Source organism: Schistocerca serialis, chromosome 4, assembly GCF_023864345.2.
Source record: "Schistocerca serialis cubense isolate TAMUIC-IGC-003099 chromosome 4, iqSchSeri2.2, whole genome shotgun sequence".
NCBI classification, from domain to species: domain Eukaryota; kingdom Metazoa; phylum Arthropoda; class Insecta; order Orthoptera; family Acrididae; genus Schistocerca; species Schistocerca serialis.
The window spans coordinates 710,292,127-710,308,996 of NC_064641.1; the positions used below are offsets into that span (position 1 = coordinate 710,292,127).

The window sequence follows — 16,870 nt, forward strand, 5'->3', positions numbered from 1 at the left end:
ATGCACTGTACGAGTAAATTTCCCCTGAAAATTATCTGCATTTCTGAATGCTTTTCATTTTACTTTAATAATGTGCATACAGAGAAATTACAATTAAAAGAATAATTGTTAATATTAGATATTTTGTTATATAAATTAGTGTATCTTTTGTTACAAAATTTACATGCATATAAATAAAATTCAGTCATTTGTGACTAGATTTATGTAAACATTTACAAATGATACACTGAAGTATTTCTGGAAAGCTCTAGGATAGTTTTAATCAGTTCTTTGGAAAGTACATGTCCACAGGACCATAATGTCTTTGGTGTTATAAGTTTCATACCAACAGATTTGGTTTCTAATTTACTAAGATCTTCTTGGTTCAAGCTTCTGAGACAAGCTTGTTAGAACTCTCTGGTTATCTATTGTCCTCAAGCAACTGATGTACGATCGTACCTCTGCTTCACTTTTTGGAGATGGTGGTTCTAGAACTAAAAGAACCAACAGTAATGTGTAAATAATACATGTTCTGTGCACATAAAAGTAAAGAGAAAATTTTTTTAACTTTAATAATGATGTATAGCAGTTCTATTTACAGGGGTTCATGTAGAAGATCAGATGTTTTCTAAAACATTTAATTCTGAAGCAGCTTCTATCAATACAAAATAACATTATAATAAAATTATATATTGGCATATCAATATAATGGAAGGAAACATTCCACGTGGGAAAAATTATATATAAAAACAAAGATGAGGTGACTTACCGAACAAAAGTGCTGGCAGGTCGATAGACACACAAACAAACACAAACATACACACAAAATTCAAGCTTTCGCAACAAACTGTTGCCTCATCAGGAAAGAGGGAAGGAGAGGGGAAGACGAAAGGAAGTGGGTTTTAAGGGAGAGGGTAAGGAGTCATTCCAATCCCGGGAGCGGAAAGACTTACCTTAGGGGGAAAAAAGGACAGGTATACACTCGCACACACGCACATATCCATCCACACATGTGTGGATGGATATGTGCGTGTGTGCGAGTGTATACCTGTCCTTTTTTCCCCCTAAGGTAAGTCTTTCTGCTCCCGGGATTGGAATGACTCCTTACCCTCTCCCTTAAAACCCACTTCCTTTCGTCTTCCCCTCTCCTTCCCTCTTTCCTGATGAGGCAACAGTTTGTTGCGAAAGCTTGAATTTTGTGTGTATGTTTGTGTTTGTTTGTGTGTCTATCGACCTGCCAGCGCTTTTGTTCGGTAAGTCACCTCATCTTTGTTTTTATATATAATATATATTGGCATATGCATTTTTGGTATCTGGACACTGGAAATATTGTGAATACTGTACTCAATAATGTTTCCATATTCAACTCCTCATGACAGTTTATTGGTAGTTTTTAAATTTTATATTCAAAATTTTCAATAAGATTCATCAATGTTCTTTGAAAATGTTATATTTCATGGGGGAGAGGTTGCTCCTGAATGTAATACAGTAGACTCTCAACTATCTGCCTTATGTCTATCTAGCCTCTGTACTATCCGGCCTAATTAGTTAATATTGTAAAAATATTTCTCCATGATGAAGTCTATTATATGTTCTGTTCTTTTCCAAAGCCTTAGCAAGTGGGCTCTGGCTACAATGCTGTGCCACTCAGAAACAACTATTAATACTCTTAGAGAGCAGCTCTGTAGGCAACTGTGTGGTGTTTCTTCAGTTGCATGTGCATTGGTAAATTGTTGTTTTGTGCAATTCTTTTTCTTTTATTTAAGGAATCCAAAATGAGTGATAAAAAAACTTGTAGTGAGTATGGATCAAAAACTTCATGCTGAAATGTGACTGGGTTCTGAGGTTACAGCCAAAACTACTGCTTTGGAGTTAGATGTAGGAAAAAGTACTGTTGGATACAAGATGAAAAATGAGCAGAAATTGGAAAGGGGTGTGCTTTCCAAGCTAATGGAAATGAAATAAAAGTAAGGCAGATAATGCTGTAAGGTAAACATAAAGAAGTTGAGAAAGCTTTATTTTTGTGGCATGAACATTTAAGATGAAAATATTTGCCTATTAATCAATGGCAAATGGAAGAAGAAGATTCAAACTATACTACAATTAATGGATGGTTGGATTGGTGGAAAAAATGATTCAGCATTTGCCAGGTTACTGTTAGTGCTCTGTTGACAAAGAGACTGTGCCATTCTATAAAGACTATCATAAGAAGTTAATTGATGACTAAGGAATTTCTGGTGAGCAGCTGTACTATTGCAGTGAGAGTGGTCTGAATTATAAGATGCTCCTTACAAAAATGCTTGCTTCAAAAAAGGAAGTATGATACCCAGATACAAGTTCTAACAGAGTTCAGAATTTAAACGAACCTTCAATTTGAGAAAGGAACTAAACAGCATAATTCTGGTACACTAGATCAACAAACACAGTTGTAGGTTAAAAATTTTCAACAGTCACCAAAAATTTTATTTTCACCCAGTTTCATCTCATCCAATGTGAAATGCAAACTATATTTAGTAAATTAAAATATTTGATGGCTAAAAAGTAAAATTAATGAACTATTTATCAGCATTGATGAATTCGAGTCAACCAACCCAGTTGACATAATCTGTCTCTCTAAACATCATGTGACCACTGATATAGATGCGTTAAGTCTTGCAGGATCTAGGTTAGCTTCTCACTTTTGTAGAGCAGAAATGGAGAATGGAGGAGTTGCCAGATTCATCAGGAACTGCCACAAGTTTAATGCCATAGACATTCATATATTTTGTCTACTGCAGCACATGAAAGCATGCATAACAGAAGTAGACTTTCATAATAAATCATTCACAATAGTAAGTGTATACCGAGTACCAGCAGGTAATTTTAATCTTCATAAATCACTTTGAAGCTCTATTGGCCTACTAAAAATTATATAGTGGTTACTGGCGATTTTAACATAGATTTTTTTGAAAGCTCTTCAAGTAAGAACTTATTGCAGTCAGTGCATTGTCATTCAACTTAATTAATACTTTTAACTTTCAAACTAGAATATCTAAGGGCTCAAAGATGTCCATTTATAATATCTTTACAGAAAAGTCTAATGAACACATTTATATCATAAAACCTATAATAAGTAGTCTCTCAGATCATGACATGCAGTTCCTTTTGCTAAATGTTAATACTGACCAGGATATAAAATTTACTACATCTGAATTCAAGAGGCTAGCCATTAAGCTAAAAATTGATTGTTTCCTGAAACTCCTCAAAGACATGAATTGGAGTAATGTGTACAATGCTCATAGCATGTTTTCCTCCAAACCTAGATTAGATCCTTGTTTTTTTAAAAAAACTATGGATTATACAAGGAATAAAGCTATCCTGTAAGACAAAATGGAAACTACATTTATCAGTCACAAACAGATCTGATGTAAATAAATGCTGCAGACTGCAAAATATTGAAGATAGTAATATGGACATCAAAGTAAATGCTTTATGATAACAGGATAGTCACATCAAATAAGAAAATAAAGACAATGTGGGATTTCTGTTGGGTTGTAGCCCAAGGAAACATGCACATTTCTGTAGGGCTTGGTATACTGCATACAGACGTCCACATTACAACATATCATGCAGCGAATTCAACAAGCAAGATGGCATGGGCCATCAGGTTCACAAAGTCAAAGAACTTGCAATGGCATAGATACATTGTTTGTACTTGTTGATGCCACAGCAATATGGTTTATAGTGAAGGCAGGGACTAATACAATCACAGACGAAGAGAAGCACATAGCATTAAGAGTAAATGTTACATGGGTAACAGATGTGTGCAGTGTTGCTGAACTTCTCATTAAGCACTTCATAACTGTTACTAAAAAGATGGGGTTGTCAGGTTCTGTAGATGCTGCCTTGAATATCTCAGACCAGCTGCTAAAAATAACTACAATAACATGAGTATGATCCTCACAACACCAGTAGAAGTAATGATCACGGTAAAATCGTTCAAATCGCAAAAATCTGTTGTTGTTGTTGTGGTCTTCAGTCCTGAGACTGGTTTGATGCAGCTCACATCTAGTGCGTATGATAACATGTCAATGAAGATGATTAAAAAGTGAGCAAGCCTCTGAGTTTAGTGATATTTCTAATTATTTGTGTAACCAGTCTTATCAGTGGAACATTCCCTGAACAGTTGAAATATGCTAAAATTAAGCCTTTGTATAAGAATGGAGATAAAGAAATACCATCAAACTTCTGTCCAATTCCACTTTTACCTGCATCCTCAAAAATTTTAGAGAGATGATATACAGTCTTTTATTAACCATCTGACCACCAATAAAATATTATCCAAGTCACAACTTGGATTTCTAAAGGGTTTTGATATTGAGAAGGCTACCTACACATACAGCGAGAATGTACTTAATTAGACAATAAATTACAGGCTAAGTGAATTAGAATGTTATGGAGTAACAGGAACTGCTGCAAAATTGTTCAAATCCTATATCTCTGATGGAAAACAAAGTGTCAATAGAAAGGACATGCATTAAATATCAGGCACCATCTAAATGTGAACAATAATGTGTGGTGTCCCCCAAGGTTCCATCTTAACACACTTACTTTTTCTTCTGCATGACCTTTCATCAGTAACATTACCAGCCACCAAGTTTGTTTTGTTTGCAGATGATAGAAACATTGCAATAAATAGTAAATCAAATATAGCCTTAGAAAGGTCGGCTAATGAAATTTTCTTTGACATTAATAATGGATTAATGGCCAATTCTCTGTCACTAAACCTTGGGGGGGGAAAAAAAACTATATGCTGTTCAGAACTTGTAAAAGATTTCCTGCCAGTATACACCTAAAATATGACAACAAGCCGACAGAAGAAGTTGACAATATTAAATTCTTAGGATTACAACTTGATAATACATTTAACTGGAAGGTGCATACCACAGAACTGCTGAGTGCCTAAACAAATCTCTGTTTCCAAGCCAAATGTTGTCAGACATAGGTGATATTAAAATAAAAAAAGGTAGTGTACTATGCTTACCTTCATTCTGTAATGTCATACAGGATTATTCTCTGGGTAACTCATCAAATGAAGCTAAAGTGTTCTAAGCCAAAGAAAGTGCTTTATGAATTATTTGTGGTGTGAACTCAAGAACATCCTGCAGAGGAAACTGCTAAAAGCCAGCTGTAATCAACTCTGTAAAGTTCTAGCTCATATATTCAATTCCTCTCTAAATCAAGGTATCTTCCCTGACAGAATGAAGTATGTTACCGTGAAGCCCCTCTACAAAAAAGGTGATCCCACAGATGTTTCCAACTATCATCCTATCTCTCCTGTAACAGCATTTTCTAAAGTTTTTCAAAAATTAATATACGCCAGGATTGTCAATCACCTTGAAAAATTTGCACTAATTAGTAAACAACAATTTGGTCTCAGATAAGGCATATCTACAACTAAAGCAATTTACACGCTTACAAATAACATTGTAGAATGCCTTGACAAGAAAAAATTACCCATTGGCATATTCTGTGACCTGACTAAGGCTTTCGACTGCGTCGGTCACACAATACTTTTACGAAAAGCACCCCAATATGGAATCCGTGGACAAATGGGTAACTGGCTCAGATCATATCTAGAAGACAGACAACAAAAAATAGTATTAGGTGTTAAAAATCTACAAGTAGGAGAGGTAGAGTCTGACTGGGGAACAGTACATCATGGAGTTCCACAAGGGTCAGTCCTTGGTCCCATCTTATTTATTATATATATTAATGACCTACCCTTGTCCTCAAATAGTGCTATCAATATCACAATGTTTGCAGATGATAAGTATAGTGACAGCTCACAAAACCTCCACTGACGTAGAGTTAAATACCAACCAAGCACTTGCAAACGCTCTGAACTGGTTCACGGCAAATTCTCTAGCAATAAACCTCAGTAAAACAAATTACATGCAGTTCCAGTCCAGTTACATAAGCCCAGAAGAGATTAACATTGCACACGAGAGCCAACAGTTACAGAGCGTTCAGTGCACAAAGTTCCTAGGCGTTCACATAGATAACCGGCTCAACTGGGAATTCTGCATACAGCAAACACTAAAAAAGCTTAGCTCAGCAACATTTGCCATCCGAATAATCTCCAAAATTGGAGACATCAACGTATCAAGGTCTGCATATTTTGGCTACTTTCATTCAGTGATGTGCTATGGAATAATCTTTTGGGGCAACGCACCACTTTCAAAAATAATTTTTGTAAGCCAGAAAAAAGTAGTCCGAATTATATGTAGTGTCCCTCCAAGAACATCATGTCGAAATCTTTTTAAACAGTTAGGTATATTAACCACTACCTCACAATATCTCCTCTCACTCATGGCTTTCACTCTTCTCAATTCCTCTGAATATGAAGCAAATGAGGCATACCATCATTATAACACAAGACGGAAAGGTGATATGCACTGTGAATGGAAAAATCTCTCTCTGGTACAAAAAGGGGTAAAGTACATAACTACAAAAATCTTTAACGCACTGCCAAGTAATATAAAGTTTCTAAAAGAAAATGAAATGCTATTCAAAAAAGAGCTAAAGGAATTCCTACTGGAAAAATGTTTCTACTCTTTAGATGAATTCTTCAACAGAGATAAATAATTTGAGTAGCAATTCAGATTATTTCCTTTGTCATTGTTATCTGTATTGTTTTTTATCACTATTGTAATTTTGTATTGTATTGTATTGTATTGTATTGTTTATTATATTGATTATATTATTGTACTGTAGCAGTTTTGAATCATTCATCTACCATGTGTAATATACCAGTATGTATTGTATTGTATGATATCTATATTGTATCTGCTTTGACTCATTCCACATCCATGCTTAATCACGCATTACTGGATCTATGGAATATGTATCTCAAATAATAAATAAAAAGGGCTGTTTAAGGAACAGAGGATGCTAACAACTGCTTCCCAATATATTTATTCTTAGTGAAATTTGTAATTAAAAATTTGTCTTTTATTTTCAAAGCAAGAGCTCAGTTCATGAAATCAACCTAGAAATAATAATAACTTTCACAAAGATTTAAAGTCATTTACTTTGGTTCAGAAAGGTGTCCACTATTCAGTAACAAACATTTTCAATAACACACCAGCAGCCACAAAAATTTTACTATTAATAAAGTTCAGTTTGAGAAGAGTCTATAAAGGATTTATTGGTGGCCAACTCCTCCTGTTCCATTGATGAATTTCTTAGCAGAACTGACTGATGTGGGTATGTTATTAAAAAATGTCACAGAATGTGAATATCAACAATGTAGGAAAAGACAGATTGCTACTTACTGTAAAGAAGACACATTAAGTTGCAGACAAATTACACTTACATAACTCTTTCAGCCACAGCCTTCATCAGTAAAAGAGACATACACACAAGCAAGCACACCTCATGCACACATGGCAGCTAACTCCAGCGTCTCGGGCCAAGATGCTGGAGTTGGTGGTCATGCGTGCATGAGGTATGCTTGTTTGTGTGTATGAATGATTTGTGTATCTCTCTTACTGATGAAGGCTGTGGCCAAAAGCTTCACGTAAGTGTCTTAATTGTGCGTGTCTGCAACCTAATGTGTCTCCTTTATGGTAAGTAGCAATCTGTCTTTTCCTACAGTGTTGATATTCCTACTAGAGTTTCCATTGTTTGGGGTAATGTGAATATTGTGTACAATCTGACATTTTTTACAAATTTTATGCAGTAATGTGACCACAAGAGATTAATGATGTTAAAATAATAGAAACAATTTTGTATTAAATGATGTCCAACATATTATGTACGTACTATGTATCAACAAGGTCTCATGGACAAATAAATAAATAAACTGCTGTAAAACACTTTTTATTTTATTTCTTTGTTTGAAGATGCATGGGTACAATAGCCTCAGAATTATCATATGCATCTAAGTGTTGTTGTTGTTGTTGTTCTTTGATGTTGTTTGATGCAGCTCTCCATGCAGCTCTATCCTGTGCAAGCTTCTTCATCTCCCAGTACCTACTGCAACCTACATCCTTCTGAATCTGCTTAGTGTATTGATCTCTTGGTCTCCCTCTACGATTTTTGCCCTCCACACTGCCCTCCAATACTAAATTTGTGATCCCTTGATGCCTCAGAACATGTCCTACCAACCAGTCCCTTCTTCTAGTCAAGTTGTGCCACAAACTCCTCTTCTCAACAATTCTATTCAATACCTCCTCATTAGTTAAGTGATCTGCCCATCTAATTTTCAGCATTCTTCTGTAGCACCACATTTCGAAAGCTTCTATTCTCTTCTTGTCCAAACTATTTATCGTCCATGTTTCACTTCCATACATGGCTACACTCCACACAAATACTTTCAGAAACGACTTCCTGACATTTAAATCTATACTCGATGTTAACAAATTTCTCTTCTTCAGAAACGTTTTCCTTGCCATTGCCAGTCTACATTTTATATCCTCTCTACTTTGACCATCATGAGTTATTTTGCTCCCCAAATAGCAAAACTCCTTTACTACTTTAAGTGTCTCATTTCCTAATCAATACCCTCAGCATAACCCGACTCAATTCCATTATTCTCGTTTTGCTTTTGTTCATGTTCATCTTATATCCTCCTTTCAAGACACTGTCCATTCCATTCAACTGCCCTTCCAAGTTCTTTGCTGCCCCTGACAGAATTACAATGTCATCGGTGAACCTCGAAGTTTTTATTTCTTCTCCATGGATTTTAATACCTACTCCGAATTTTTCCTTTTGTTTCCTTTACTGCTTGCTCAATATACAGATTGAATAACATCGGGGAGAGGCTACAACCCTGTCTCACTCCCTTCCTAACCACTGCTTCCCTTTCGTGCCCCTCGACTCTTATAACTGCCATCTGCTTTCTGTACAAATTGTAAATAGCCTTTCACTCCCTGTATTTTACCCCTGCCACCTTCAGAATTTGAAAGAGAGTATTCCAGTCAACATTGTCAAAAGCTTTCTCTAAGTCTACAAATGCTAGAAACGTAGATTTGCCTTTCCTTAATCTTTCTTCTAAGATAAGTCGTAAGGTCAGTATTGCCTCACGTGTTCCAATATTTCTACAGAATCCAAACTGATCTTCCCCGAGGTCGGCTTCTACCAGTTTTTCCATTCGTCTGCAAAGAATTTGCATTAGTATTTTGCAGCTGCGACTTATTAAACTGATAGTTTGGTAATTTTCACATCTGTCAACACTTGCTTTCTTTGGGATTGTAATTATTATATTTTTCTTGAAGTCTGAGGGTATTTCACCTGTCTCATACATCTTGCTCACCAGATGGTAGAGTTTTGTCAGGACTGGCTTTCGACTTAGGTCTTTCAGAACTCTGTCAAACTCATCACGCAGTATCGTATCTCCTATTTCATCTTCATCTACATACTCTTCCATTTCCATAATATTGCCCTCAAGTACCTCGCCCTTGTATAGACCCTCTACATACTCCTTCCACCTTTCTGCTTTCCCTTCTTTGCTTAGAACTGGGTTTCCATCTGAGCTCTTGATATTCATACAAGTGGTTCTCTTTTCTCCAAAGGTCTCTTTAATTTTCCTGTAAGCAGTATCTATCTTACCCCTAGTGAGATAAGCCTCTACATCCTTACATTTGTCCTCTATCCATACCTGCTTAGCCATTTTGCACTTCCTGTGGATCTCATTTTTGAGGCATTTGTATTCCTTTTTGCCTGCTTAATTTACTGCATTTTTATATTTTCTCCTTTCATCAATTAAATTCAATATTTCTTCTGTTACCCAAGGATTTCTACGAGCCCTTGTCTTTTTACCTACTTGATTCTCTGTTGCCTTCATTATCTCATCCCTCAAAGCTACCCATTCTTATTCTACTGTATTTCTTTTCCCCATTCCTGTCAATTGTTCCCTCATGCTCTCCCTGAAACACTGTACTACCTCTGGTTCAGTCAGTGTATCCAGGTCCCATCTCCTTAAATTCCCACCTTTTTGCAGTTTGTTCAGTTTTAATCTACAGTTCATAACTAATAGATTGTGGTCAGAGCCCACATCTACCCATGGAAATGTCTTACAATTTAAAACCTTGTTCCTAAATCTCTGTCTTACCATTATATAATCTATCTGAGACCTTCCAGTATCCCCAGGCTTCTTCCTGCAACCTTCTTTTATGATTCTTGAACCAAGTATTAGTTACGATTAAATTAAGCTCTGAGCAAATTTCTACCAAGCGGCTTCCTCTTTCATTCCTTACTCCCATTCCATATTCATACTATGTTTCCTTCTCTTCCTTTTCCTACTATCGAATTCCAGTCACCCGTGACTATGAAATTTTTGTCTCCCTTCACTATCTGAATAATTTCTTTTATCTCACCATACATTTCATCAATTTCTTCATCATCTGCAGTGTTAGTTGGCATATAAACTTGTACTACTGTAGTAGGCATGGGCTTTGTGTCTATCTTGGCCACAATAATGCATTCACAGTGCTGTTTGTAGTAGCTTACCTGCACTCTTATTTTTTTTATTCATTATTAAAACTACTCCTGCGTTACTCCTATTTGATTTTATATTTATAACCCTGTATTAACCTGACCAAATGTCTTGTTCCTCCTACCACCAAACTTTACTAATTCCCACTATATCTAACTTTAACCTATCCATTTCCCTTTTTAAATTTTCTGACCTACCTGCCCGATTAAGGGAGCTGACATTCCACACTCTTATCCGTAGAACACCTATTTTCTTTCTCCTGATAACAGCGTCCTCCTGACTAGTCCCCGCCCGGAGATCCGAATGGGGGACTATTTTACCTCCGGAATATTTTACCCAAGAGGACACCATCATCATTTAACCATACAGTAAAGCTGCATGCCCTCAGGAAAAATTACGGCTGTAGTTTCCCCTTGCTTTCAGCCGTTCACAGTACCAGCACAGCAAGGCCATTTTGGTAAGTGTTACAAGGCCAGATCAGTCAATCATCCAGACTGTTGCCCCTGCAACTACTGAAAAGGCTGCTGCCCCTCTTTAGGAACCACACATTTGTCTGGCCTCTCAACAGATACCCCTCCGTTGTGGTTGCACCTACGGAATAGCTATCTGTATTGCTGAGGCATGCAAGCCTCCCCACCAATGGCAAGATCCATGGTTCATGGAAGTGTATTGAACATTTAATATTTGGAGCAAGTTACATAGCCTTTTAAATGTAAATATGCTTCAGATTTTATCTTTTTTGACCAAGTCCACATCCACAAGGGTGATTTCATTTGAGATCTGTGCAAGGTACACTAGCACATCTGTTTTTGTTGTAAATATTTAATGTGTGCTCTTTTTTTTTTTTTTTTTTTCTTCTTTCTTCCTTCGACATGTTCCACATCCCAAAAGATTTCCTCACTAAGGATCAACTGGAACAAACAGTACATCTAATCTAATCTAGACCACCGTAATCTATTCTGATATAAGTGAAGTAAGGAATGAGTTATCATATTGGCTTGCAGTAATGCAAATGGCAACCACAAGCTTAGGCTTACATTAAAAGGGAACCTCAGAAACCTGAAAAATCAGGAATCACTGCCCTTACATTACACTCATTGAAAGAAAGCATGTACGAGTTTCAAAATCTTTAAAACCTTGGTCCAAAATGAATTTATACCAGAAAAATACTTGAAAGACAACAATTTACCAATGAAAGCTCTACTGCCTCTTGATAATGAACTTACATCCTGCCAGTGGCAAACTCACAGATGGAGATTCGAAAGTATTATTTTTACCAACAAACTTGACTGCTCTTTGTCATCCAATGGACCAGGGCATCCTCAAAATGCTGAAGGAGAAGTCTCACTGCCATCATCTCAGTATGTTGATATCAGTGATTTCAATCATACCAGAAAGGATTGACTTGATAGCTGCCATAAATTGGTTGGCTGAAGTATGGGAAGTGATTCCAAACTTATGACCTATAAAGTCTTAGAAAATTCTTTTAGACCATGAAAGTGGACTCTCAGCTTTGAACCATGTGTGAAACTGAACTCAAAGGGGGAAATGATGACATTTCATTCCTTAAAAATGTATCAGGCTGTGTGGAATGTTGATGCAGAGAATGTCACTGAATGGATGGCAAATTATGAAGCTGATGAAATAACTGGCAATATCATGGAAATGATGACATAAGGGAAAGTAACACAAGAGGGGAAGGCCAACTTAAATAACAGGAGAAATCTCATCTGACATTCTTAAAGGTTCAAGATGACTGAGGCAGTGCTACAGTACATTAGTGAGCAGGAAGAAGCAATGCCAGCTGATGTCATCCGTTTGCATAAGTGGAGGGACACTGCAGCAGGGAAGAGGGCTGAAGGAGGGAAACTGTAATCTATTGAAGACTTTTTTAAAACCTCAAACCTGTAAGTTTCAATTTTTTTGCTAGACCTAGCTTTTCACATTGTGTAATCATACATTCATAGTTTACAATGCAAATAATATTATGTTTCCTGTGATAATTATTGAAGTGTGCAGAATTTTTGAAGTGCACAGTATGTATGTAACAAAAACTTATAACTAGCATGTACACTATGTGATCAGTAGTATCCAGACACCCAGCTGAAAATGACTTACAAGTTAGTGGCACCCTCCACCAGGAATGCTGGAATTCAATATGGTGTTGGCCCACCCTTAGCCTTGATGACACCTTCCACTCTCACGGGCATACATTCAAACAGGTGCTGCAAGGTTTCTTGAGGAATGGCAGCCCATTCTTCATGGGTTGCTGCACTGAGGAGAGGTATCTATATTGGTTGGTGAGACCTGGCATGAAGTAAGAATTCCAAAACATACCAAATGTGTTCTATAGATTTCACATCAGGACTCTGTGCAGGCCAGTTCATTATATGGATGTTATTGTCATGTAACCACTCCGCCACAGGCTGTGCATTAAGAACAGGTGCTCAATCATGCTGAAAGATGCAATCACATTCCTGAATTGCTCTTCAACAGTGGGAAGCAAAAAGGTGCTTAAGACATCAATGTAGGCCTGTCCGGTGATAATGCCATGCAAAACAACAAGGGGTGCAAGCACCCTCCATGAAAAACACAACCACACCATAACACCACCATCTCCGAATTTTGCTGTTGGTATTACATATACTGGCAGATGACTTTCACTGGGCATTCGCCATAACCACACCCTGCCATTGGATCACCACATTGTGTACTGTAATTCTCACTCCACACAATGTTTATCCACTGTTCAATCATCCAATGTTTACTCTCCTTACATCAAGCGACGCATCATTTGGCATTTACCAGCATGATGTGTGGCTTATGAGCAGCCACTCGACCATGAAATCCAAGTTTTCTTACTTCCCACCTAACTGTCATAGTACTTGCAGTGGATCCTGATGCAGTTTGGAATTCCTGTGAAACAGCCTGGATAGATATCTGCCCATTACACATTATGACCCTCTTCAACTGTCGGCAGTCTCTGTCAGTCGAAAGTCGAGGTTGGCCTGTATGCTTTTGTGCTCTACGTGTCCCTTCACATTTCCACTTCACTATCACATTGGAAACAGTGGACCTAGGAATGTTTAGGAGTGTGGAAATCTCTTGTACAGATATATGGCGCAAGTGACACCTAGTCAACTGTGCACGTCCTAAGTCCGTGAGTTCCGCAGAGCATGCCACTCTGCTCTTTCCATTGTCTAATGACTACTGAGTCACTGATATGGAGTACCTGGCAGTATGTGGCAGCACAATGCACCTAATATGAAAAACATATGGTTTTGGGAGTGTCCAGATATTTTTGATCATATAGTGTATTAGATAAGAAGTCAGAAAGTGTTAATAAAATTTGGTTTTGGGATTTTTGAATGGTGTGGCTGGAGTAGGAAGAGAGAATTTATAGAACTCCAGCCTATCCAGTTTTTTGTCACCAGCTTGACCTACTGCCACATTAGTTCAGATTGTTGAGAGTATACGGTAGGTTTAGCGTGAGAAGAGTTTTAATTAGGTATACAGCTCCCTGTAATTACATTGGGATGCTACCAGAATGCCACTCATAATAAATTTTGTGTAGAATTCTGTGGTGGGGAGTTGTCATGAAGTTGTCCTATTGCCTTTATGTAGTTAACTACTATTACGAGGGTTGGAACTTTAATAGTGGCAACTATTTATTTACAGCTCATACAAAATAGATACATGTTTCAAAGTTTTACTGACCTTCAAAGTAGTCACCAGCATTGTGTATAACCCATTGCCTGCGATGTACATGCTTGAGCATTGTCCTGCAAAATGATGGCCAGGTCCTGCAGAAAGTGTCATCACTTCTGTCTCTAAGCTGGTCGTAGGTTGTATTCCAAAAATGAACAGCAGAGGTGATAACACTTTCTGCAGGACCTGGCCATCATTTTTCAGGACAATGCTCAAGCACATACAGTGCAAGCTGTTACTGATTTGTTTGACTGACGGGGCTGCTAAGTGGTGTACCACCTACTGCACTCCCCTGACTTAAGCCCTCGTGAGTTCCACTGGATTTCTAAACTGAAGGAAACACTTCACGGCATTTGCTTCAGAACTGCTACAAATTCGTCGGGCAATAGACCACACTGCTCGAACTGTCAACACAACTGGCACTGCTCAGAGTATCCTATGACTTAAACATCACTGGCAATGCGTTATACAAAATGCTGGTGACTACTTTGAAGGTCAGTAAAACTTTCAAACACGTATCTACTTTGTACGAGCTGTAAATAAATAGTTGCCACTATTAAAGTTCTGCCCTCATATATGTTTACTGATTTAGTAATGTATAATAAAACATTCATCTAGTAAAGGTAGTCTGACAGCTTCACTAACATATATTGTGGAACTAGATGGAAAAAAAGGATGTAAGGAGGCTACTAACATGATCAAATTGTTAATGTAATTCTGGCAAATACTTATTAAGAAACAGATAGCTTTGTTATGAAACTAGTTTTCCATCTAACTGTATGGAATGAGAAATTTTTTAGGAACGCTGTTTATTTCTTTTTTATATAATTATATGGAAATACTTTGGTCTGTTTTGCAACATCAAATTATAAAACTAAAAAAGTTCATACATAATATATTGAATTCCACATGTTACGACAGAAAAATCCACTTTAACAACATAGTCACATCATGTTACAACAACATGGGTTCTTACATTTAGAAACAAATGGAAAAAATATACTAATTACTCATTTGTAGACTTGATCACCTGATAATTTTTTGAGGCTTCGGCACTCTCAAGGCCATTAGCCAGTAATAAGAAAAGGAGGGTGCCACCACCCAAATGGCAAGCAGCTTTTAAAATCCAGTTTGTGAATATATTTATTCATATTTTATTTATTTGTTTATTTTGAGCAATAAAATCCCTAAACAATGTTTTTTTGAAGAAAAAAGTCTAACTCAAATTCATTTAGATATTTGTCACAGCTTTACACTCAGGAAAACAAAAAACTGCAGAATGACTAATCTGAATCACCGATTCAGGTAAGTAAAAGATAGTTTTACTTCCCAATCTCACACACACTTTCCTTTAGTGGATAAAATCTTTTTATTGGTCAATTAATTGAAGTTAATATTTTATTTGAACCAAAAGTGAAGCACATTTGTCTGATTGATGCAATGGCACTCACTTGAACACAATATGCAGCACGGTTTGCACTCATGTGCTTGTGGCAAGAGACTAATTGCACGGATACCTCCTGGGGGATACAAGGTAATAATATACAGCTATAGAGCCAATAACAGAAAAGAGGAATTTCTACATACACACAAAATTTGACTGAAGTCTCACGGATACAAGAGATACACAGATTTAAGTCCCGTAGTACAAGTCCATTATAAATGGTTCATCTGATAACTATGATCAAGTAGCAGCAATAAAATATCCTCATCTGTCATATATAAGTAATAAGAGGAATGTACAATTTTACAGAATTCTACAGGTTAAATCAGTTGCACTATTCAGAGAGAATTTTCAGACAAAAAACAGGAAAGACACAAAGCAAATGGGAAATCTAGTTCTCTCCTAAAAATATCCTTACACCAATATGAATCAAGTCAACTGTGACAGTGTAAGCTAAAGTAAACAGTGGTTAACTTCTGATGTTAAAATATGTAGCACAAGGAAGAAAGAACTATATTTGATGCAGAGGACTAGCTCTAATCAAGATTTAAAGGTGCAACATAAGCTGTTGTCTCTGTATGTCCATCGTTTTACAGATGGTTGTGGGACCTCAGCTGCTTGATGCAGAATGTCAAATCAAAACACCTTTCAGCCATCTAAATTTCCAAATTGTTATTTTATTGAACAACCAGTGCCAGCAATGCATTACACCATCTTCAGGCATCTAACATTTACACATGTTAGCATCTGATTTATTTTAAATTGGAATTACAATATTCTTCTTCAAGTCCGAAGGTATTCTCATGTTTTGCACACCAGATGGATTAGATTCATCATGGCTGGCTCTCCCATGATTATCATTAACTCTGAGGGAATTATAAATTATAGAGTGCAGCAATCAGTCTTCCTTTTTTTTCTTTTTTTAGATTTTTACTACGCAAATCCAGATTTCTGAGAGAATGTCAATTATTCCAGGGGGTCTTGTTTCGACTTAGATCTTACAGTGCCCTTTCAAATTCTCATTGCAATATCATACCTGCCCTCTCATTCTCATCTTCATCTACTTCATGAGGGAGTTTGACGAATTTTAAATAAGTAAATTCCTCACGAAGTATTACAGTAGGTGGACGAAATTTCAAATAAGCAAACTGTAACCTTTTCATGTCTCCTGTACATCAGGCATATGTTCTGAAATTCTGTACATCATGAGATGAGTAAAACACATTTCACCTATGTTACAACACGGTGAGATTTAAGAC

At 36.9% G+C, this 16,870-nt stretch overlaps 1 protein-coding gene across 1 annotated transcript in view; it reads right to left on the reverse strand.

Moving 5' to 3' along the window:
- Positions 1-159: 159 nt before the first annotated feature.
- The window catches only part of LOC126474865 (rap guanine nucleotide exchange factor 4), a 429,508-nt gene continuing 412,797 nt past the window's right edge, over positions 160-16,870 (reverse strand). Inside the window, exon 17 of the mRNA XM_050102345.1 lies at positions 160-473. Within this exon, the coding sequence (XP_049958302.1) occupies positions 349-473 (125 nt within the window). The 3' untranslated portion in view covers positions 160-348. The remainder of the gene's footprint in view (positions 474-16,870) is intronic.